This window comes from Nycticebus coucang, chromosome 22, assembly GCF_027406575.1.
Source record: "Nycticebus coucang isolate mNycCou1 chromosome 22, mNycCou1.pri, whole genome shotgun sequence".
Classification (NCBI taxonomy): domain Eukaryota; kingdom Metazoa; phylum Chordata; class Mammalia; order Primates; family Lorisidae; genus Nycticebus; species Nycticebus coucang.
This window is the reverse complement of record NC_069801.1, coordinates 29,585,166-29,610,991: the sequence shown is the minus strand read 5'-3', so window position 1 is coordinate 29,610,991 and position 25,826 is coordinate 29,585,166. Positions and strand designations below refer to the sequence as shown.

Below are 25,826 nucleotides of genomic sequence, written 5' to 3'. Positions count from 1 at the left end.
AAATAAACAAATTGCCAATAAACACATGAAAAAGTGCTCAACATCATTAGGAAAACACAAATTGAAACCACAATGAGATATCACTTCACACTCATTAGGATGGCTACTATAAAACAAACTAAAAAAGAAACAGAAAATAACAAGTATTAGCAAGGATATGGAGAATTTGGAACCCTTTGCATTGTTGGTGGGCATGTAAAATGGTACTCCCACTGTGGAAAACAGTATTGTAGTTTCTCAAAAATTTAAAAATAGAGTTAACATATGATACAGCAATTCTACTTATGGGTGTAGAGCTAAAATCAGGGTTGTGAAGAGATTATTTGTTCACTCATGTTCATAGTGGCATTATTCACAATAGCTAAAATCTGGAAGCAACTGAAGTAGTCTATCACAAGATGAATGGATGAACAAAATGTAGTATATAAGTACAACTGAATATTATTCAGGCTGAAATAGGAAGAAAATTTTGACACACACTACAACATGGATAATCCTTGAAGATATTATGTTAAATGAATAAACAAGTCACAAAGGGCAAATATGTACAATTCACTTATATGAGGCACTTAAAATAGTCAAATTCATAGAGACAGAAAGTAGAACAGCGCTTTCTAGTGGTTAGGAGGAGGCAGGATAGGGAATAATCATAAAGCATTTCAGTTTGGGATGATGAAAGAAGTTCTGGAAATGGATAGATGGTGGTGATGATTACATAACAATGTAAATGTACTTATGTTACTAAATTGTACACTTAAAAATGCTTAAAATGGGGGCGGTGCCTGTGGCTCAGTAGGTAGGGAGCCAGCCCCATATACTGAGGGTGGTGGGTTCGAATCTGACCCTGGCCAAACTGCAACAGAAAAATAGCCGGGCATTGTGGCGGGCATCTGTAGTCCCAGCTACTCGGGGGGCTGAGGCCCAGGAATTGAAGGGTGCTGTGAGCTGTGATGCCACAGCATTCTACTGAGGGCTATAAAGTGAGACTCTGTCTGTAAAAAAAAAAAGAAAAAAAAATGCTTAAAATGGTAGGCAGCACCTCAGTGCGGGGTACCAGCCCCATATACTGAGGGTGGCAGGTTCGAACCCGGCCCTGGCCAAAACTGAAACAACAAAAAAATAGCCAGGTGTTGTGGCGAGCACCTATAGTCCCAGCTTCTCAGGAGGCTGAGGCAAGAGAATTGATTGCCTAAGCCCAGGAGTTGGAGGTTGCTGTGAGCTGTGATGTCACAGCACTCTACTGAGGGCGACAAAATGAAACTCTGTCTCAAAAAAAAAAAAGAAAAGAAAAAAAGTTTAACGTGGCAATTTTTTAAAATTAGTTTTTATTTTTTCCCCCAGTTTTATGTATATTAATGCAATCATGGGGTACAATGTGCAGGTTTTATATACAATTTGAAATATTTTCATCACACTGGTTAACACAGCCTTTGTGGCATTTTCTTAGTTATTGTGTTAAGACATTTATATTCTACACTTAATAAATTTAACATGTACCCTTTGTAAAATGCACCGTAGGTGTTGTCCCACCAATTACCCTCCTTCACCCATCCTTCCCCCTCCCCTAAAGTGATCAATTTTATGTCAGGTATGTTTTCTGACACACACACAAAAATAACTTGTTAAAAAAGTTAACCCAGGAATACTTCCAAGAAAAGTAAATCAGAAGGAATAAAACTATGGTCAAAATTTGACACTAAATGACGGACTTGAGGAAGCCATCATCTCTGGCACCTGAGGCAATGTAGAGAGATCCAAGGGCTCAGGCAAGAAAGGGCAAGGCCACGGGAGGAGCTGAAATATAGGTAGCAGTACTCAGGAAACAAAAATTAAATAAAAATGATGAAAAGAGGTTTTTTGTGAGAAAAACAAATGAGATGAAAGTTATACCAGCGCTAGATTTTTTAGTTTAGTTTTGTTTTTTAGAGATAGGGTTTTGCTCTTTTACCCAGACTGGAAGGCAAAGATGTGATCATAGCTCACCAGGACCTTCAACTACTCAGCTCAAGTGATCCTCTTGCTTCAGCTTCTCAGGTAGCTAGGACTACAGGTGTTCACCAGCACATCTTGCTAATTTTTAGATTTTTTGTAGAGATGGGGTCTTACTACACTGCCCAGGCTGGTCTCAAACTCCTGGCCTCAAGCAATTCTTTTATCTTGGCCCTTGGCTTCCCAAAGTGCTGGGATTACAGAAGCCACTGTGCCTGGCTAGGGCCATTTTTTTAAATAGAAATTATAGCTGGGCACGGTGGCTCATGTCTGTAATCCTAGCTTTCTGGGAGGCCAAGGCAGGCAGATTGCCTGAGCTCACAGGTTCTAGACCAGCCTGAGCCAGAATGACACCTTGTCTCTAAAAATAGCCATGCATTGTGGGTACCTGTAGTCCCAGCTACAGAGGCTGAGGCTTGAGGTTGCCATGAGCTATGATGCCACGGTACTGAGTGTGACAAAATAAGACTCTGTCTCAAAAAAAAAAAAAAAAAAAAAAAAAGGAATTCCAGGTGGTGCCTGTGGCTCAGTGGGTAGGGTACTGGCCCCATATACTAAGGGTGTTCAAACCTAGCCCCGACCAAACTGCAACAAAAAATAGTTGGGCATTGTGGTAGGCGCCTGTGGTCCCAGCTACTCCGGAGGCCGAGGCAAGAGATCCCCTAAGCCCAGGAGTTGGAGGTTGCTGTGAGCTGTGTTGACGCCACGACACTCTACTAAGGGTGATAAAGCGAGACTCTGTCTCTACAAACAAACAAACAAAAAAACGAAAAAAGGAATTCCATTGGTCTGGGTGCAGTGGCTCATGCCTGTAATCCTAGTACTCTGGGAGGCAGGTGGATTGCTTGAGCTTAGGAGTTGGAGACCAGCCTGAGCAAAAGCAAGACCCTATCTCTAGTAAAAATAGAAAAAGTATCAGGGTGTTGTGAAGGGTGCCTGCTACTTGGGACGCTGAGGCAAGAGGATCACTTGAGCCCCAGAGTTTGAGGTTGCTGGGAGCTATTATGCCAAGGCACTTTACATAAAGTGAGACTCTGCCTCCAAAAATACAGATAAATAAATAAATGAATAAAATAAGAATCCCAGGATAACTTAGCCCTTGAAATTATGTGAGTAAATAATTTGATTTAGGAGTAAACACTAAGCAATCATATGGCTCAAGAAAAAGAAAAAGTGAAGGAGAAATAAAGAGTTTCTCAAACAAAAACTGAGGCAATTTATTGATAGTAGACATGCCTGGCCAGAAATATTAAAAGAAGTCTGTCAGAAAGAAGGAAAATGATAAAACAGATCAGAAACTCAGATCTACAAAAAGAAAGGAAGAAGATCAGAAAAGGAATAAAGGTAAAGTAAAACCTTTTCTAATTCTTAGTTGAATGAATAGGCAACTATTTGTTCAAAATAATAAGAGCAACAATATATTGGGTGATTATAGCTAGACAAGTGAAATAAATGACAGTAATATATTACAAGGGACAGGGGAGAGAGTACAGGTACGGTGTCATTTGAAAGTTGACTTAGATTAGTTGTAAATATATATTAAAAACTCTACAGCAAACACTAAAAAATTTTTTTGAAGTATAACAGCTATGTTAAAAGAAGAGAGAAAATGTGATCATGTAAAATGCTTGATGAGGGCCAAAAGGCAAGAAAAAAGGGGAAGATTAAAAATGGAGACCTAGCTATATTTTGTCTTTAAGACACCATTTTAAATATAAAGACACAATTTTTTTTGGTAGAGACAGAGTCTTACTTTATGGCCCTCGGTAGAGTGCCGTGGCCTCACACAGCTCACAGCAACCTCCAACTCCTGGGCTTAAGCGATTCTCTTGCCTCAGCCTCCTGAGTAAGCTGGGACTACAGGCGCCTGCCACAATGCCCGGCTATTTTTTTGGTTGCAGTTTGGCCAGGGCTGGGTTTGAACCCGCCACCCTCGGTATATGGGGCTGGCGCCTTACTGACTGAGCCACAGGCACCACTCCAAGACACAATTTTTTTTTTGAGACATTTTCACTTTTTTTTTTTTTTTTTATTGTTGGGGATTCATTGAGGGTACAATAAGCCAGTTACACTGATTGCAATTGTTAGGTAAAGTCCCTCTTGCAATCATGTCTTGCCCCCATAAAGTGTGACACACACTAAGGCCCCACCCTCCTCCCTCCATCCCTCTTTCTGCTTCCCCCCCCATAACCTTAATTGTCTTTAATTGTCCTCATATCAAGATTGAGTACATAGGATTCATGCTTCTCCATTTTTGTGATGCTTCACGTTTTTTTTTGAGACATTTTCACTTTTTTCTTTCTTCTTCTTCTTCCTTTTTTTTTTGTTTATTAAATCATAGCTGTGTACATTAATGCAATCATGGGGTACGATGTGCAGAGTTTCACTTTGTTACCCTTGGTAGAGTGCCATGGAGTCACAGCTAACAGCAACCTCCACCTCCTGAGCCTAGAGGATTGTCTTGCCTCAGCCTCCCAGTAGTTGGGACTACAGGCGCCCTCCACAACGCCCGGCTATTTTTTTGTTGCAGTTTGGCTGGGGCTGGCACCCTACCCACTGAGCCACAAGTGCTGCCCACAAATTAAAAATAAAGTGATGGAGAAAGACATGCCATGCTAATACCAACCTAAGAAAGCAGGAATAGGGTGGCGCCTGTGGCTCAAAGGGGTAGGGCGCCGGCCCCATATGCCGGAGGTGGTGGGTTCAAACCCAGCCCCGGCCAAAAACTGCAAAAAAAAAAAAAAAAGAAAAAGAAAGCAGGAATAGCTGTATTAATTTCACACAAAGAAAATTTTAGTACAAGAAAACTTATCAGGGACAAAGGTGGGTATTACATAATGATAAAGGGGTCAATTTTCCAGAGATCTAACAATTTTTAACATGTATGCATCTAACAAAAGAATGCCAAAATACACAATGGAAAAACTGATACAAGTGCAAAGAGAAAGAGATACACCATTAATAGTGGAGACATGATTTTATCAGTAACTGGCCAATCCAGTAGGCAGAACAATAAGGATATAGTTGAACTGTTGGAATTTTCCAGCTATCTGTCTGATAATGACTTCTGCTTTAATTCTGAGAGCATCCTTGTATGATTATGGTCTAAGAGCATACTATTCTTCTATACTTATTAAGGTGTGTTTTATGGACCTATCTTGGTGAATGTTCCATGTGAGATTGAGCAGAATGTGTATTCTGTTGTATTCTGTAAGTATTAGTTAGATTTAGTTGATTGCTGTTCAATTAAATTGTATCTCAAAATACTGAGACATCAAACAATATAATTCTAGGTAATAAATGGGTCAAAGAAAAAGTCTTAGGGAAATTTTTATTTTATTATTTTTATTTTTTTATTGTTAGATCATAGCTGTGTACATTAGTGCAATCAAGGGGTACAATGTGCTGGTTTCATATACAATCTGAAATATTCTCATCAAACTGTTCAACGTAGCCTTCATGGCATTTTCTTAGTTATTGTATGTAGACATTTGTATTCTCCATTTAGTAGGTTTCGCCTGTACCCATTCTAAGATGCATCGAGTCTTAAGGAAATTTAAAAATATTCTGAATTAAATGAAAATGAAATACAGCTTATCAAAATCTGTGGAATGCAGTGAAAGCAGTGCTTAGAAGGAAATTTATACTATTGACTGTATGAATGGATATATAAGAAAAGAAGGCCGGGCGGCGCCTGTGGCTCAGTGAGTAGGGCGCCGGCCCCATATGCCGAGGGTGGTGGGTTCAAACCCAGCCCCGGCCAAACTGCAACAAAGAAATGGCTGGGCGTTGTGGCGGGCGCCTGTAGTCCCAGCTGCTTGGGAGGCTGAGGCAGAAGAATCGCGTAAGCCCAAGATTTAGAGGTTGCTGTGAGCCGCGTGACGCCATGGCACTCTACTCGAGGGCGGTACAGTGAGACTCTGTCTCTACAAAAAAAAGAAAAGAAGGCCGAGCACAGTGGCTCACATCTGTAATCCTAGCACTCCGGGAGGCCAAGGCAGATGGATAGCTTGAGCTCAGAAGTTTGAGATCAGCCTGAGCAAGAGTGAGAACCATCTCTAGTGAAAAATAGAAAAAGCAGATGGGTACGGTGGCACATGCTTATAGTCTCAGCTACTCAGGAAGCTCAGGCAAGAGGATCTTTTGAGCCCAGGAGTTTGAGATTGCTAGGAGCTAAGCTGCCTGGGGCAACAGAGGGAGACACTGTCTCCAAAAAAAAAAAAAAAAAAAAAAAAAAAAGCTTGTTCTTTGAAAATAAGAGAAGATACAAATTACCAAAAATATATCAGAGCTTGGCACCTATAGCACAGTGGTTACAGTGCTGGCCACATAGATACAGGCTTGTTAATGTGAACCCAGCCTGGGGTCAGCCAAACAACAATGACAACTACAACCAAAAAACAGCCGGGTGTTGTGGTGGGTGCCTGTATTCCCAGTTACTTGGGAGGCTGAGGCAAGAGAATTGCTTAAGCCCAAGAGTTGGAGTTTGCTGTGAGCTGTGACATAACAGCACTCTACAGAGGGAGACACAGTGAGACTGTCTCAAAAAAAAAGAAAATATATCATTACTGATCCTATGGATATTTATGAACAATTCTAAGTCCAGAAACTTGACAAGTTAGATGACATGAATCCCAGCCGGCACCTGTGGCTCAGTGACTAGGGCGCTGGCCCCATATACCAAGGGTGGTGGGTTCAAACCCAGCCCCGGCCAAACTGCAACAAAAAAATAGCTGAGTGTAGTGGCAGGCACCTGCAGTCCCAGCTGCTCCGGAGGCTGAGGCAAGAGAATCACCTGAACTCAGGAGTGGGAGGTTGCTGTGAGCTGTGATGCTATGGCACTTTACTGAGGGTGATAAAGTGAGACTCTGTCTCTAAAAAAAAAAAGATGACATGAATCCCAAAACTCACACTAGATAAATAGATAATCTGAATAGGCTGGTACCTATAAAGAAACTGAATTAATAATAAACTTCCAAAAAATAAAGCTCCAGGCCTAGATGGTCTCATGGTAAAGCCTACCAAATATTTAAGGAAAAAAATGATATAAATTCTCTACAATCTCCTTTAAAAAATAGAAGCAGAGAGAACACTTCCAAACTTAATTTATCAGGTCAGCATTACCCTATCACCAAAATCAGATAAAGATATTATAAGAAAGGAAAACTAGACCAGTAAGTTTCATGAGCACAGATATAAAAATCCTCAACTAAATATTATATTAGCAAATTGGCTCTAACAATATATAATAAGAATTATATACCATCCCCAAGTGGGATTTACTCCAGGTATGCAAAGGTGGTTCAACATTTGAAAGTCAATTATTGTGATCCACCCTCCTGCCTCTGATAGTGTTAGGATTACAGTTGTGAGCTACTGTGCCCAGCCTAGAAGCAGTCCCAGCTACTTGGAAGGCTGAGGCAAAAGGACTGCTTAAGTCCAGGAGTTTGAGGTAGCTATTAGCTATGTTGCCACAGCACTCTACACAGGCAACAAAGTAAAAATTTGTCTCAAAAAAAAAAAAATTTTTTTTTTAAGTGAGCCAGCAGAGACTGGAGCAGAGGAAAGTGAGAATTAAACTCTCTCAACACACGGAAAATGTACTTTTTAGCAGGTGGTGGCAAGGAAAGAACATCTTTATACTTTTAATGGAAAGGATAATATCAATTTACACTGCCACCAGCAGTATTACTAGAGTCACTATATACTCACAAGCACTAGGTATTATAATATTTAAATACATTTGCTAAATGTATTGTACTGGAAGGGACTAGATGGAATGCAGGCAACATTAGTTTGGAGGCTATGGAAATAACAACTTTGGCTCCCATCAGTAGTATAGGAAAGTGTACATTTATTCACATCTTTGCCAACAAGGGGTATTATTGTTGCTGAAAAATAACTCATTCTAGTTAACATTTCTATTTTTTGCCGAGCCTTTTTTTTTTTATTTATTTTTTATTTTAAATTTCAGTTTGCTTGTTCATTCTTCTTTGTTTGAAGTACTCCTTTTTTGTTGATTTTCTTCTTCTTCTGGCGGTGCTGGCTGTTTTTGATGTTGTTAGTAGAGACAGGGTTTTACTCTGGCTCACTGCTGCTCATACTGGTCTTGAACCTCTGAGCTCAGACAATCCACCTGCCTCGGCCTCCCACAGCGCTGGGACTACAGGCGTGAGCCACCACGCCCAGCCTTGCCGAGCCTTTTTTAATTCTTAAATTTCTACTTATCTCTTCAAAATTCCCTTTGTGATAATACGCATTTCTAGGTAGCTCTACCTGCTAAAAACTGCATTTTCCATGTGTTGAGAGAGTTTAATTCTCACTTTCCTCTGCTCCAGTCTCTGCTGGCTCACTTAAAAAAAAAAATTTCTGGGCAGCGCCTGTGGCTCAGTGAGTAGGGCGCCGGCCCCATATGCCTAGGGTGGCGGGTTCAAACCCAGCCCCGGCCAAACTGCAACAAAAAAATAGCCGGGCGTTGTGGTGGGTGCCTGTAGTCCCAGCTGCTCGGGAGGCTGAGGCAAGAGAATCGCGTAAGCCCAAGAGTTAGAGGTTGCTGTGAGCCGTGTAATGCCACGGCACTCTACCCAAGGGCGGTACAGTGAGACTCTGTCTCTACAAAAAAAAAAAAAAAAATTTCTTTTTTTGAGACAAATTCTCACTTTGTTGCCTGTGTAGAGTGCCGTGGCAACATAGCTAACAGCGACCTCAAACTAATCCTTTTGCCTCAGCCTTCTGAGTAGCTGGGACTATAGGCATCTGCCACAATGCCCAGCTAGTTTTTCTATTTTTAGTAGAGACAGGGTCTCTTTTTTTGTTTTGTCACCCTCAGTTGGGTGCTGTAGTGTCACAGCTCACAGCAACTTCCAGCTCGTGGGCTAGGGCGATTCTCTTGCCTCAGCCTCCCGAGTACCTGGGACTACAGGTGCCCGCCACAACACCTGGCTATTTTTGTTGCAGTTGCCACTGCTGTTTTAGCTGGCCAGGGGCGGGTTCAAACTGTCACCCTCAGTATATGGGGCTGGTGCCCTACCCCCTGAGCACAGGCACTGCCCGGGGTCTCACTCTTGCTCAGGGGTGGTCTCAAATTACTGAGCTCAAGTAATTCACCTGCCTGCGCCTCCCAGAGTGCTAGGATTACAGGTGTGAGCCACTGAGCTGGGCCTTCATGTAAATTTTTGTTCTCATCCTCTTCTTTTTCTTCTTTGCCTGTCATTCTAGTTTAATCTGAGCAATCTCTTCACTTTTCTCTGTGTATATTTTAGCAGTGACTTTAGTAGTTTCAAGGTCTTTGGCAAAATTTTCATGCTGTCAAGAAGTCATCACTGAAATTGATGCAATGGTCTGTTTGCTGAACTGCATCTCTTTGTGTGCTGCAACTTCCTCACAAAGACAACCAACAGTGTAGTGACCTGCTGCGTTAGCCTCTGTTGGTAAGAGAATGGCTGCTGCTCCCGGACCTCCTCTTCACGTATCACAGTGGGCCTAATATTTCTTTAATGACTAATGAGACTGAGCATTGTTTTATAGGACAACTGACCATTTGTTTTTCTGTTTTATGTTCTTTGTCTATTTTTCAATTGGGTTGTCATTTTCTTATTGATTTACAAATTATTTGAGTCAAAAAAACTGTATTTTGTCACAACTTTGAAACTGGTTTTTGATTTTTATAACTATCATTTTTAATCACTGTGTAAGATTTTATCAACATAATATAATTTACTCATCATTTAGATCCAGTTCCTAATAGCTTCTTCTTCTTTTTTTTTTTTTGTAGAGACAGAGTTTCACTTTATTGCCCTTGGTAGTGCTGTGCCATCACAGCTCACAGCAACCTCCAGCTCCTGGGTTTAGGTGATTCTCTTGCTTCAGCCTCCCCAGTAGCTGGGACCACAGGTGCCCTCCACAACGCCCGGCTATTTTTTTGTTACAGTTTGGCTGGGGCTGGGTTTGAACCCACCATCCTCGGTATATGGGGTCGGCGCCCTACTCACTAAGCCACATTAGCTTCTTAATATTATAGATGTCATAAAGATTTTGTGCATAGAGATTTTTTACAGTATGAATTCTTTCCTTTGAGTAGATTCTTGGAATTGGAAATATTAAATTGTAGACTAAGAATATATATTTATACTTTTATTTTATTTTTTTGAGCCAAAGTTTTATTTATTCATTTCTTGCATTTGAAGTACTCTTCGATGACATCCTTGGCCTGAGATTCTTTGCCATAGTCCTTAACTACAATTATACAACTGCCATCAACCACTTTATGGGGTTTCCTCTTTCAGTTTTACAAAGCCTTACCCATTCCCCTAGTTTCTTGTCATCAACCTTAAATAGGTTGACTTGGTGTTCTGCACAAAGGGCCTCCACCAATTTGACATACACGGGCTCATCACAGTTGGATGCAAGCACACAAAGATGGGCTTAGCACTTGTCTAAGGCTTTGGCAGCGTCACTGATTCCGTGTGCAAGGACATCATAGATAAGCACAGTCTTCAGCACCTTGTGTAAAAGCAGCGTTAACATCCGTTACATCTCCAGCAGCAAAGCCTTCTTCGCCATGGCAGTGGGTTATGGGTGAAGCTGAATCTTGAACTTACCCAAGCCTCTGCCTCCACACCACTTGGTGGTGGCAGGGAAAGAACATGTTTATACTTTTAATTGAAAGGATAATATCAATTTATATTGCCATCATCAATGTATTAAAATACCAGAGTCACTACATACTCACAAGCAGTAGGTATTATAATTTAAATACATTTGCTAATTTAGTAACATACAATTTTTCCTTTTATTGATTTGTACTTTTAACTGCTGATAAAAATAAACATTTGCTTATATATTTACTTTTTTGGTTTGTTTTGTTTTCTGAGACAGGGTCTCATTCTGCTGCCTAAGATAGAATATAGTGGCATAATCATAGCTTACAGCAACTTCAAACTCCAGGCTAAAGCAATCCTCTTGCCTCAGCCTCCCAAGTAGCTGGGATACAGGGAATGTCACCATGCCTGGCTGAGTTTTTGAGATTTTTGGAGAGATGGAAGTCTTCCTATGTTGCACAGTCTGGTCTTGAACTCCTGGCTTCAAGTGATCCTCCTGCCTTGGCCTCCCAGTGTTAAGACTACAGGTGTGAGTAATGCCTGGCCTTACTTGTTTTGTTTTTACTTGAGAAACTTTGATTTATAGTCTCTTCTCGCTAACCTAAAAGAATAGAAGATTTTAGCTTAGCTAATAATAAACTAGTTGTTTATTATTTCCATATGCTGCAATTATTTTTCACATTCTGTTGGTTTCCTTTTTGGTACATTTGTAACATATAGAGAATTTAATTTTTATGCAGACAACTCTAATAATTTTCCAGTGATTTCTTCTGTCATTTCTAAGCTTACATAATTGTATTCCCTTCAATGGTTTGATAATTATATTTTCTTTGTGCTTTCCTATAATTCAATTATTTATATTAAACTTGCCAATCTCCCCAAATTTTATTTTCTTTATAATAATAATACCTAACATACTGAGTATTTACTGTACATAGGCCATTTACATACGTAGACTCTTTATTTATTTTGTTTTGAGACAGAGTCTCACTATGTCACCCTCAGTAGACTGTTGTGGCATCACAGCTCACAGCAACCTCAAACTCTTGAGCTTAAGTGATTCTCTTGCTTCAGCTTCCCAAGTAGCTGGGATTACAGGCGCCTGCCACCATGCCTGGCTATTTTTTTGTTGTTATTGTTTTTTTTTTGTAGAGACAGAGTCTCACTGTACTGCCCTCGGGTAGAGTGCCATGCTGTCACACGGCTCATAGAAACCTCTAACTCTTGGGCTTACGCGATTCTCTTGCCTCAGCCTCCCAAGCAGCTGGGACTACAGGCGCCCGCCACAATACCCGGCTATTTTTTTGTTGCAGTTTGGCCGGAGCTGGGTTTGAACCCGCAACCCTTGGCATATGGGGCCGGCACCCTATTCACTGAGCCACAGGCGCCGCCCTTTTTTGTTGTTATTGTTGCAGTTGTCGTTTAGCAGGCCTGGGCTGGATTCAAACCATCGGCTTTGGTGCATGTGGCTGGTGCCATAACCACTGTGCTACGGGTGCCAAGCCCATATGTAGACTCATTTAATCCTTACAATAAACACATATCTGGGTTATGGATTATCAATATCTCAATTCCAAGAGATGAGAAAACTAAGGCTTAGTGTGGTTAATTCAGCCAAATCACACAGATAGAATTGGCAGTACCTAAACACTGAACAAGTAGTTTTTGATTCCAGACCCTGTGCTTTTTTTTTTTTTTTTTTTATTTTTGGCCGGGGCTAGGCTTGAACCCGGCACCTCCGGCATATGGGACCGGCGCCCTACCCGTTGAGCCACAGGCGCCGCCCCAGACCCTGTGCTTTTTAACCATTACATTATACTGACAGTCAAGTTATCTCAATGCCATTTTTATAAAAATAATAATTCTCATATCCATTGTCTTGAGATGCCTTTTCACATAGCCTCTTCTTCTATTTAGTCTGCTCTACTGATCTATCATAAAGTAACAATCCATGGCATGTATTAATACAGGTATTTGAAAATTTTAGGATATGCTTTAGCACAATTCTAAAAGGAATACAAAGTGCTTGAGGAAAAACACAGTCTTAAAATATCCTTACCATACACTGGTGTTTTCCCTGGCAGGATGACGATAATAAGCTGTAGCCCAGAATATGTGTTCTTGAGATGCCGGAACATGGGCTCTACGCTGTCTGCCCCCTGCGCATATTTGCAGAAGCATGGTTGGCCCTGAATGGGCATTCCTGCATCCTTAGAAATCTTACGCAGCTGGTCCGTGAAACCCCTAGAAGGAGAAACCATGAAGTATAAAACCTTTATCTAGTTATCAATTCCTACAAAGTATAATGGAAAGTTGGGGAAGGGAATGGAGGATGAAGCAAAGATTTGTATGCTGCATATGTAAGAGGTCAGTAGACTACAAATGTTAAGGACAACAGTGGGTCTGTAATCTATTTTGCAAACTGAAAACATAGTATAGTTGTATGGCATTTTGTAGTTTACAAAGGGTATTAGTAATAGAATATGCTGTTTAGGAGTGTAGCTGTAGAGTTAGCATAGAGAGTTCCAGTCCCAGTTCTGCTACTTACTACCAATGAAATTTTAGGCAAACTGAACTGAGAACAAACTGAACCTGAAAATCTGTATCTTCATATTAATTTGAAATTTAAAAAGAAATAAAAGGGAAATAAAAAATAATTTCAGGGGCGACGCCCGTGGCTCAGTGAGTATGGCACTGGCCCCATATACTGAGGGTGGCAGGTTTGAACCTGTCCCCAGCCAAACTGCAACAAAAAAATAGGTGGGCACTGTGGTGGGCGCCTATAGTCCCAGCTACTGGGGAGGCTGAGGCAAGAGAATTGTCTAAGCCCAGGAGTTGGAGGTTGCTGTGAGCTGTGACGCCATGGCACTCTACCAAGGGCAACAAAGGAGACTCTGTCTCAAAAAAAAAAAAAAAAAAAAATTTTTAGGCAAATTATTTCATTCTACAGTTAATCATCTATAACATGATTACTTTCATTATTACAGAATTGGTGTGAAGACTAAACGAGATAATGCGTGTAAAGCACAGAGCACACTAAGATCACAGTAACAGCTTGATACATTTTAGCTACTGTATATTTCCTAATTAGATCCTGACATTATTAAAGGAAAGAAGTAGATAAGGTATTATTTTAATTTTATAGATCAGAAAATAGTTTCAGAGACTTTAAGTATTTGGCAAAGGGCAGACAGATAAATGGTAGAGCAAAAATTATGGCCTGGTCTAGAATTTCTATAGTATTTATTATTTTTTTTTATTTATTTTTTTTTTGTAGAGACAGAGTCTCACTGTACCGCCCTCGGGTAGAGTGCCGTGGCGTCACACGGCTCACAGCAACCTCTAACTCTTGGGCTTACGCAATTCTCTTGCCTCAGCCTCCCGAGCAGCTGGGACTACAGGCGCGCGCCACAACGCCCGGCTATTTTTTGGTTGCAGTTTGGCCGGGGCTGGGTTTGAACCCGCCACCCTTGGCACATGGGGCCGGTGCCCTACTCACTGAGCCACAGGCGCCGCCCAATATAGTATTTATTATTTATCTGAGGGTTGGATAGCAGGAAAAATTATGCCCTTAGAGGAGATTTAAACAACAAAACAAAACTAGGAAGCTCTTTGAGAGGTCAAGGCAGGGGGATTGCTTTGAGTCCAGGAGTTTGAGAAGAGCCTGGGCAACACAGTGAGACCTGGTCTCTGCAAAAAAGTAAAAAAGTAGCGAGGCATGGTGGCATGTGCCTGTAGTCCTAGCTACTTAGGAGGCTGAGGCAGGAGGATCATTGGAGCCCAGGAGTTTAAGGTTGCAGGGAGCTGTGATCATTAACTGTACTCTAGTCCAAGTGAAAAGGTGAGATCCTATCTCAAAAAACCACACACACAGGCGGCACCTGTGGCTCAAGGAGTAGGGCGCCAGTCCCATATGCTGGAGGTGGCGAGTTCAAACCCAGCCCTGGCCAAAAACCAAAAAAACAAACAAACAAACAAACAAAAAAACCTCCATAACCCCCCCCCCCCACACACACACACGAAAAAAACTCATGAAAACAAAATTAAAAAACAAACGAGCCAGCACTCTGGGAGGCCGAGGCGGGCAGATCGCCAGAGCTCAGGAGTTTAAGAACTGCCTGAGCTAGAGCAAGACCTCACCTCTAAAAATAGATAGGTGTTGTGGTGGGCGTCTGTAGTTCTAGCTACTCAGGAGGCTAAGGCAACAGAATCACTTGAGCCCAGGAGTCTGAGGTTGTTGTGAGCTATGACGCCACGGCACTTTCTCAAGGGCAACAAAAAAAAAAAAAAGAAAAATTAATTTCATATTAAAAAAATTCTGTATTTAGCATAAATGAGTAATGATGGGGGGGGGTGACCAATCACTTCATTTGTTTCTACAATAAATAAGGTCCTAAGTCAAGGAGTGATCATTGCTCAAAACACCCTGATTCCTTCAGGAGACAGATGAAGTTTAGAATTCCTTATCTTTTTCCATATTGATATTTAATTAAAGAAGTATGAAGTTGAATATTGTTAACTAGGCCTTATAAGAGTCATAAACCCAATGATTCTGAGACATTTGTACAAGCCATGAACAATCAATGTGAAATGAAAATAACTCCAAGTTTAAGAAACAGATGGCAGTGAGGTTTTTTGATTTTCGAAGTCAAATAAGATAATCTACTATTATAATAAACCTTACTTATGACATTTTACTTGAAAGCAGAGAGATTAAAAACTTTTATTTCTCACATTTTAATTTCTTCTTGCCATAAGGAGGGCAAGACAAATTCTGAATGGATCTTAAGGTAAACTGGTCTCTATACAGCCAACAACTTTTCATTACGGGCATACTTTATATAAGTGGAGATATAAATTAGACAAGAAATCAATGTCTTAAGAAAACTAGATTCTAGAGGAGTGATGACAAATTTACAGAATATAGTAGAACCGACATATTTGAGCACCTCCCTACATTGACCACCTCCTTAAGCTGACCTAATATTCAGAGGCCAGATATGCACCACATGTATGTATCAGTATAGCAGGCCTAGCTCCTGTTGACCACCTCTGCATGTTGACCAATTTGTTATATCCCTTGGGTGGTTCTTACAGGAATTCTATAATACAATTTGTATTTTACACATAAAGTAATAACACAAATAGCATATTGGTAGGTAGAAACAGGAAGGAGGCAGCTCAGTAAAGAGCTGCATGAGGTCGGGAAGACAGAAGGAATACAATGCTTTAGTTTCTTTGTCCAGAATAATGTGAACATGGAGTATGACAAAGAACCTAAGAGACAGGTGAATAAATGTCATACTAAATGTGAACGTCACTATTTATTAAAGAGAAAACTAAAACTTTTGGAGTAGAGGAGTCAAAAGTACATATAGTAATTTTTCGTAACAACAAAAGCCCTTGAGACTGCGTGAGATTCCCAAAGGAGGGGAGATTAAAGAAAAGAAAAAGCCAAAGAGTGGAGAAAAGGAACCAGAAGGGAAGAGGGCAGAGTCAAGAAGATAGTCAAGGGCAAGGCATGGTGGCTCATGCCTGTAATCCTAGCACTCTGGGAGGCTGAGGCAGGTGGTTCACCTGAGCTCACAGGTTTGAGACCAGCCTGAGTTCAAGTGAGACTCCATCTCTAACAAATAACTGGGCGTTATGGTGGGTGCCCATAGTCCCAGCTACTTGGGAGGCTGAGGCAAGAAAATCACTTGAGCCCAAGAGTTTAAGGTTGCTGTGAGCTATGACACCAAGGATGACAAAGTGAGACTCTGTCTCAAAAAAAAAAAAAGAAGGCAGTCAAATGGATCTAAAGGGGTATGTGTGTTTGTACACAAATATATATATTTGTTTATATTTATTATTTTTATTATTATTTTTTTATTTTTTGAGACAAAGTCTCACTATTTGCCCAGGGTAGAGTGCCATGGGGTCACAACTCATAGCAACATCAAACTCTTTGGGCTTAAGCGATTCTCTTGCCTCAGCCTCCCAAGTAGCTGGGACTACAGGTGCCCGCCACAATGCCTGGCTATTTTTTGGTTGTAGTTGTCATTGTTGTTAGGCAGGCCGGGGCTGGATTCAAACCCGCCAGCACAGGTTTATGTGGCTGGAATCCTAGCCGCTGAGCTACAGGCGCCAAGCCTAAAGATGTATATATTTTGAGAAAAACAGGAGACCCTGGAATTGATAAAGCAAAATAATATAGGAGATCTTTCAGGAACCAGTTTCAGCAGAGCACTAAGATTTCAAGGGAAAAGAAAAGAATGAAGGTCTGGAAGCCTAAGAGATTAAGTTAGGTAAACTGAAAATTACAGATTTAAAGAAAATTTTGAACAGAAGATTGTTGAACATTTACAAGTTGAAGGAAAGAATCTGAGGAAGACAGATAAAGTAGTAAAGATGGAGGCTGAATTTTAGAAAGTAAGGAAGTATAGACAAGTAGTTTAACCACTCTTTCAAAAACCTCAAGTGAAAAATAAGGGTCTTACTTAATTCTTCTCTGGTAGGATTACCCCTATTTCACAAAGATGAAAACTTTAGAATAATGAGATTAAATAAATTATCCATGGTAATAAAGTCAGGAAATGGTAAAGCTAAGGATCAAACCTATCTGCCATTAAAAGACAATGATTCTGCTTCTACACCACACAAGGTAGTCTATAAGGATATCTAGCAGAATGAATCAATGAGTTTACTATATGATTTCACGAATCTTTTTGTTGAGAGAGTCTTATTTTGTTGCCCTCGGTAGAGTGCCATGGCATCATAGCTCACAGCATCTTCAAACTCTTGGGCTTAAGCGATTCTCCTGCCTCAGCCTCCCAAGTAGATGGGACTACAGGTGCCCACCACAACACCCGGCTATTTTTTTGATGTTGTTGTTGCAGTTGTCACTGTTGTTTAGCTGGTTTGAACCTGCCAGCCTCAGTGCTTGCGGCCAGAGCCACAGCCACTGTGTTACACTTTGTTAGACTACATGATGAGTAATTTAAAATCTAAACACAAAAAGCTCCCAAAACCAAGTAATGATATGCCTTACTTACTTCAGTATTTCTTCTCTGCACTGCCTCTGTGTGGCAAAACAAGCTATAGCCCACATTTTAATTTCAACTCCTGTGTGGAACTGTTTCCCTCGCATGTCCCATACACCATGGCTTGGCGTAGCTACTGTCCGGTTCTGTAGAAGGATAAAAAGAAATAATATGGCAAAAAAGAGCAAAAGCTAACAATATATTTCAATGAACTGAAGATAAGCATTTCAAATTGCTGAATTTCTGATATTCTACATGAAGTACGCTTTTCTAAATCAGTATTATTTATACATTCATTATTAAAAAAACAAAAATTCTAAGCTCAGACACCTTTAACAAAAATAAAAAACTGTTGGAACAATTAAACATTTTCTAAATTACTGAACATAACTAGGATGTTCTTCTGTTTATACTACACACTTATACTATATATATAATATGTAGATAAATATATATCATACATATATAAATCACATATATTTATATATATATATATGATTAAAACATTATCATGAGGATTTACCCGTCCTCCATACTGGAGCATAGGTGCTGGAAGTACACGTCCTGTTACATGGGCCATTTCATCTCGAACTTTAAATTGAAACTCCTGAACAAATGGATCTGTTTCATAATTTGCGCTTCTTACCTAACAATAGAAAGTTTATAGTTACTTTCAAAATTTCCTCAAATCCCTACTTTACCCACTAGAACTCTTCTGTTTTTGTCACTGTGTCAACAATGTGTTTATTATAAATAGGTCTAATTAATGATGTTCTAACTACAGAGCAGAGAATTTTAACCTGGGACCACAGGTGATGAATGAATTGAAGAAAGTCTGAACTCTTGGCAATTTACACACAATTTATATGTATGTATTAGGTTGAATAATAAAAAAATTCAATTATTTATGACCCAGGAAAATGGTAATTTTTCTATAACTGAACCTAGTAAGTTTTGGGATGGGGAAAGGAATACCTCACCTAAAAAGTTTAAGAACCTCTGATTATAGAGAACTCAGATACATATCATTAAAATTTATTTTATGTAGAGTTTCCTACTAAGAAAATATTAAAAATATTAATAAACCATTTTTAAAAGTTACTTGATTTACAATTTATATAAATTTTACTTCAGTATTTTCTGATGCATGGTACCACATGGAGTACACTTAAGACAGCTAAGAAAGCTAGTGTAAAGCCAGGCACAGTGGCTCAGATCTATAATCCAAGCACTCTGGGAGGCCAAGGCAGGGACTTGAGCTCAGCAGGATCACTTAAACCAACAGAGTTTCAGTTTGCTGTGAGCTATGACACCATCGAACTCTACCGAGGGCTACAGAGTGAGACTCTGTCTCAAAAAAGAAAAAAAATCCAGTGTGAGTTATATGTTGTAATTTTTATGTAATATATCCATATATATAATCAAAGATAAAGAATTTATTGTGATTCAGCATTGGCTTTCACTGTAATTCATGCTCACAGCATGCTATAGTAACTGGTTTTCCAATCACATTTACTTATTTTCAGAGTAAAGGCCCAACAAATTTATAAAAAGGTGCTGTTCAAGTCTTTGAGTAAAAATTGATTAAAAAAGAAATCTAAGTGGCACTTGTGGCTCAAAGGAGTAGGGCGCTGGCCCCATATACCAGAGGTGGCAGCTTCAAACCTGGCCCCAGTCAAAAACTGCAAAAAAAAAAAAGAAGAAAGATGGAAGCTGAAATGATAATAAATACAATTATAAAAAAAAACTACACAATTTGTAAATATGTAAACAGATCTCTCTACAAAAAGCAAGAAAAGAAATTTTCTAAATTAGGCACTGTATCTTTTTTTTCCAAGTCAAATGCCATTCATGTCTGGTATATTTTAGTGTATGTCCACAGTAAGGTTACAAAGAATAAAAACTAATATTTACCAAGACTTGCTGCATGATGTGTTTGGTGCTAAGTGCTTAATAATAATTTTTCACAATTACTTTATGGCTATAAAAGTAAGTCTTATGTCATCTATATTTTACAGAGGATAAAGCTAAAGCTTTAGTAGAGTTAAATGACTTAATACCACACAGCTAAGCAAGTAATTCAGACAGCATCTGAAAACATGTATGTTCTTTTTTTTTTTTTTTTTTGTAGAGACAGAGTCTAACTTTACTGCCCTCAGTAGAGTGCCGTGGCATCACACGGCTCACAGCAACCTCCAGCTCTTGGGCTTACGCGATTCTCTTGCCTCAGCCTTCTGAGCAGCTGGGACTACAGGCACCTGCCACAACGCCCAGCTATTTTTTTTTTGTTGCAGTTTGGCTGGGGCTGGGTTTGAACCTGCCACCCTCGGTACATGGGGCCGGCGCCCTACTCACTGAGCCACAGGTGCTGCCCCCTATGTTTTTTTTTTTAATGAAGCTGTAATAAATGAGTTAGTACAGCTAGTTATTTCTATTTTAGAGAAAGAGAGAGGGAGGAATGATGTCTTGAAAATGTGGGAAAGCTTTTAATATCATATTATTCAGTGGCTCATGCCTGTAATCCTAGCACTCTGGGAGGCTGAGGTTGGTGGATTGCTTGAATTCAGGAATTTGTGATGAGCCTGAGCAACAGCAAGACCTCATCTCTGAAAACTAGGCAGGTGTGGAGGGCACCTATAGTCTGGGCTACTTGGGAGGCTGAGGCAAGAGGATCACTTGAGCCCAAGAGTTTGAGGTTGCTGTGAGCTATGATGCAGCACTCTACCACAGTGACAGCTTGAGATACTGTATCAAAAAAAAAAAAAAAAAAAGATTAAGTTATTTTGGGTAATATTCATATTTCTAGGATTTTTCTCTTTGCTTCGACAATTAAAATGATACTCAATGAGAAAGTGAGATAAGATTGGCTATTTTTTAAATTTTATTTATTTATTTATTTATTTTTATTTTGTTGAGACAGGGTCCCACCCTATGCCCCTGAGCTGAGTGCAGTGGGCGTGGCAGCTCACCACAACCTCAGACTTGGGCTGCGGGCACCCCGCTGCCCTCAGCCTCTGGAAGTCGCTGGGATTACAGGTGTTCGCCACAGCGCCCGGCTGGGTTTTTCCATTTTTTCATGAGTCGGGGTCTCATTGTCGCTCAAGCGAGTCTCGAACTCCTGAGCTCAAGCGATTCTCCCTCCTCAGCCTTCCATAGTGCTGGGATTACAGGTGTGAGCCACTGCGCCCGGCTCTTTAATTTTATTTATTTATTTCACAGTTTAATGTGAAGGTACAACTAGGTCAAAACATTTGAATTTTTTTTTTTTTAATTGCGACAGAGTCTCATTTTGTTAACCTCAGGAGAGTGCCATGGTGTCGTAGCTCACAGCAACCTGAAACTGTTGGGCTCAAGCGACTCTCTTGCCTCAGCCTCCCTAGTAGCTGGGACTACAGGCACCTGCCACAATACCCAGCTATTTTTGTTGTTGTTGTTTAGTAGGCCCAGGCTGGGTTCGAACCCATGAGTCCTGGAGCATGTGGCCAGCGCCCAAATCACTGAGCTACGGACACTCACCCAAAATATTTGAATTGGTTAAGTACAGAGTTCCTCCTGTATTTATGACCTGCACTCAAAAGATGTGCCAAACACCCTTAATTTTATTTTTTAAGAGGTGGGGTCTTGCTTTGTTACCCAGGCTGGAGTACAATAGTGTGATCACAGCTCACTGTAGTCTTCTTTTTTTAATTTTATTTTTTACTTTTTGAGCCAGGTGTCAGCCTGGCTCACAGCAACTGCAAACTCCTGAGTTCAAGCCATCCTCCTATCTCAGCCTCCCAAGTATCTGGGACTACACGTGCTGCCACAACACCCAGGTAATTTTCCTATTAACACGGGGTCTCACTCTTGCTCAGGCTGTTTTTTTTTTTTGTTTTTTTAAATTGCTAGGGATTTGTTGAGGGTACAAGAAACCAGGTTACACTGATTGCATTTGTTAGGTAAAGTCTCTCTTCCAATCATGTCTTGCCCCCAAAAGGGGTGGCACACATCAAGGCCCCACCCCCTCCCTCCTTCCCTCTCTCTACTCTTCCTTTACGCACCCCTCCCTCCTTCTTTCTCTCTCTGCTTTCCCCTTCCCCCACCTCATCTTTAACTGTCATAAATTGTCCTTATATCAAAATTGAGAACATAGGATTCATGCTTCTCCATTCTTGTGATGCTTTACTAAGAATAATGTGTTCCACTTCCATCCAGGTTAATACAAAGGCTATAAAATCTCCATTTTTTTAAATGGCTGAATAATATTCCATGGTATATATATACCACAGCTTGTTAATCCATTCCTGGGCTGGTGGGCATTTTGGCGATTGTAAATTGAGCTGCAATAAACAGTCTAGTGCAAGTGTCCTTATGATAAAAAGGATTTTTTTCCTTCTGGGTAGATGCCCAGTAATGGGACTGCAGGATCAAATGGGAGGTCTAGATTGAGTTGAGGTTTCTCCATACTTCCTTCCAAAAAGGTTGTATTAGTTTGCAGTCCCACCAACAATGTAAAAGTGTTCCCTTCTCTCCACATCCACGCCAGCATCTGCAGTTTTGAGAATTTGTGACGTGGGCCATTCTTGCTGGGGTAAGATGGTACCTCAGGGTGGTTTTGATTTGCATTTCTCTAATAATTAGGGACAATGGCATTTTTTCGTATGTTTGCTAGCCATTCATCTGTCTTCTTTAGAAGGTTCTATTGATCTCTCTTGCCCATTGATATTTGGGATAGTTGGCTTTTCTCACGTGCATTAATTTGAGTTCTCTATAGATCCTAGTTATCAAGCTTTTGCCTGATTCAAAATATGTAAATATTCTTTCCCATTGTGAAGGGTGTCTATTTGCTTTGGTTGTTGTCTCCTTAGCTGTACAGAAGCTTTTCAGTTTAATGAAGTCCCATTTGTTTATTTTTGTTGTTGCAATTACCATGGCAGTCTTCTTCATGAAGTCTTTCCCCAGGCCAGTATCTTCCAGTGTTTTTCCTGTGCTTTCTTTGAGAATTTTTATTGTTTCATGCCTTAAATTTAAGTCCTTTATCCATCTGGAACAAATTTTTGTGAGTGGAGAAAGGTGTGGGTCCAGTTTTAGTCTTTTACACGTGGATATCCAGTTCTCCCAGCACCATTCATTGAATAGGGAGTCTTCCCCCCAAGGTATGTTCTTGTTTGGCTTATCGAAAATTAGGTGGTTTTAGATGTTAGCTTCATTTCCTGGTATTCTATTTGATTCCAAATGTCTATGTCTCTACTTGTGTACCAGTACCATGCTGTCTTGACCACTATGGCTTTGTAGTACAGCCTAAAATCTGGTATGGTGATGCCCTCAGCTTTATTTTTATTACTAAGAACTGCCTTAGCTATACAGGGTTTTTTTCTGGTTCCATACGAAACGCAGAATCATTTTTTCCAAATCTTGAAAGTACGATGTTGGTATTTTAATAGGAATGGCAATGAATAGGTAGATTGCTTTGGGAAGTATAGACTTTTTAACAATGTTGATTCTTCCCAGCTATGAGTATGGTATTTTCTTCCATTTGTTAATATCCTCACCAGTGGCACCAGTGGCTCAGTGAGTAGGGTGCCAAGCCCCACATACTGAGGGTGCGGGGTTGGAACCTGGCCCCAGCCAAACTGCAAGAAAAAAATAGCCAGGCGTTGTGGTGGGGTACTGTAGTCCCAGCTACTTGGGAGGCTGAGGCATGAGAATCACCTAAGCCTAAGAGTTGGAGGTTGCTGTGAGCTGTGATGCCACGGCACCCTACCCAGGGCAACACCTTGAAGCTCTGTCTAAAAAAAAAGAAGAAAAAAGGCTCAGTTAATATCCTCTGCTATTTTCTTTCTTAGGATTTCATAATTTTCTTTATAGAGGTCCTTCACCTCCTTTGTTAGATATATTCCTAGGTATTTCATTTTCTTTGAAGCTATGGTGAAGAGTTGTGTCCCTAATTAGCCTCTCATCTTGACTGTTGTTGGCATATACAAAGGCAACTGATTTGTAGACAATGATTTTATATCCTGAGATATTACTGTATTTTTTGATGACTTCCAACAGTTTTGTGGTTGAGTCTTTGGGGTTCTCTAAGATGTGCCACCTATGCCTATATTCTTTAGTGTTCTAATTAGAAAATGATGCTGGATTTTATCAAATGCTTTTTTTGCATCTATTGAGAGGATCATATGGTCTTTATTTTTGCTTCTGTTAATATGGTGGATGTTTATGGACTTGTGTATGTTAAACCAGCCTTGCATCCCTGGGATAAAACCTACTTGATCATGATGTATGACTTTTTTGATGATAAGCTGTAATCTATTGGCTAGGATTTTGTTGAGAATTTTTGCATCTCTATTTATGAGTGAAATTGGTCTGAAATTCTCCTTTTTGGTTGGGACTTTTCCTGGTTTTGGTATCAGGGTGATGTTTGCTTTGTAGAATGTGTTGGGGAAGAATCCTTCCTCAATTGTTTAGAATAATTTCTGTAGTACGGGAATAAGCTCTTCCTTTAAGGTTTGATAGAATTCTGGTGTGAAGCCATCTGGACCAGGGCATTTTTTTGTTGGAAGCTTTTTTATTGTTTTTTTCATCTCAGTGCAAGAAATTGGTCTGTTCAGGAGCTCTATTTCTTCCTGGCTAAGTCTAGGGAGAGGGTGTGTTTCCAAATATTGATCCATTTCCTTCACATTGTCAAATTTCTGGGCATAGAGTTTCTGGTAGTATTCAGAGATGATCTTTTGTATATCTGTGCCATCAGTTGTTATTTCCCCTTTACCATTTATTTCTTCTTTTTTTTTTTTTTTGTAGAGACAGAGTCTCACTTTATGGCCCTCGGTAGAGTGCTGTGGCCTCACACAGCTCACGGCAACCTCCAACTCCTGGGCTTAAGCAATTCTCTTGCCTCAGCCTCCCGAGTAGCTGGGACTATAGGCGCCCGCCACAATGCCTGGTTATTTTTTGGTTGCAGTTTGGTTGGGGCCGAGTTTGAACCCATCACCCTCGGTATATGGGGCCGGCGCCTTACCGACTGAGCCACAGGCGCTGCCCACCCCTTTATCATTTCTGATTGAGAGATTTTACTTTTCTATTTCTAGTTATTCTGGCCAAAGGTTTATCTATTTTATTTATTTTTTCAAAAAACCAACTCGTTTCATTAATTTTCTGAATGATTCTTTTGTTTTCAATTTCATTGATCTCTGATTTGATTTTGGAGATTTCTTTTCTTCTACTGGGTTTAAGCTTAGATTGTTCTTCTTTTTCTAATTCCATAAGATGGCTTATGAGTTTGTTGACGTGATCTCTTTCTGTTTTTCAAATGTAGGCATCTAAAGCAATACATTTTCCTCTCAAAACTGCTTTTGCAGTATCCCACAGGTTTTGGTAGTTTGTGTTGTCATTATTGTTATGCTCAAGGAAGTTAGTGATTTCCTCTTTTATTTCCTCCTGCATCCAACTGTCATTCAACAGAAAGTTGTTTAATTTCCATGCCTTTGTGTGGGGTTGAACGTTTTTGTTGGAGTTGAGTTCCACCTTTAGTGTCTTGTGTTCTGAGAAGATACAAGGTAAAATTTCAATTCTTTTGATTCTGTTGAGGTTTGTGTCCTAGGATGTGATCAATTTTGGAGAATGTTCCATGCAGTGACGAGAAGAGTGAAAGTCTTCGGGATGGAGTGTTCTATATGCATCTACCAAGCACAGTGTTCTAGGGCCTCGTTTAAGTCCTTTATATCTTTGTTTAATTTCTGTTTAGAGGATCTGTCCAGCTCTGTAAGAGGAGTGTTAAAGTACCTTGTTATTATGGTATTATAGAATACCATTTTGCTCAGACTGAGTAAGAATCAGACTGTTTCAAGAATCTGGGAGCATTTAAATTGGGTGCATAAATATTTAGAATTGAAATGTCTTCTTGCATTTTCCCTTGACCAATATAAAATGACCATCTTTGTCTTTTTTTGACTTTAGTTGCTTTAAATCCACGTATCTGAAAATAAGATTGCAACTCCTCTTTTCTTCTCAATTCCGTTTGCCTGAAAAATTGTCTTCCAACCCTTAACTCAGAGCTTCAATTTGTCTTTTGAAGGTAGGTGTGTTTCCTGCAGACAGCAAATGGATGGCTTGTGTTTTTTAATCCAGTTAGCCAATCTTTGCCTCTTTAGTGGGGAATTCAAGCCATTAACATTTATTGAGATAATTGCTAAGTATGGTAGTTGTTCTATTCATCTTATTTTGTGAGAGTCCATTG

At 40.1% G+C, this 25,826-nt stretch overlaps 1 protein-coding gene and 1 pseudogene across 3 annotated transcripts in view; both read right to left on the bottom strand.

Moving 5' to 3' along the window:
- The window catches only part of LOC128574870 (protein argonaute-3), a 139,354-nt gene that overhangs the window by 23,959 nt on the left and 89,569 nt on the right, over positions 1-25,826 (bottom strand). For all 3 annotated transcript variants that reach the window (XM_053575826.1, XM_053575827.1, XM_053575828.1), the window contains 3 exons: positions 18,135-18,257; positions 17,624-17,757; positions 12,649-12,833 (listed from right to left, as the gene is read on the bottom strand). In XM_053575826.1, the coding sequence (XP_053431801.1) occupies positions 12,649-12,833; positions 17,624-17,757; positions 18,135-18,257 (442 nt within the window). The remainder of the gene's footprint in view (positions 1-12,648; positions 12,834-17,623; positions 17,758-18,134; positions 18,258-25,826) is intronic.
- On the bottom strand, positions 10,126-11,525 carry LOC128575436 (40S ribosomal protein S12-like; annotated as a pseudogene).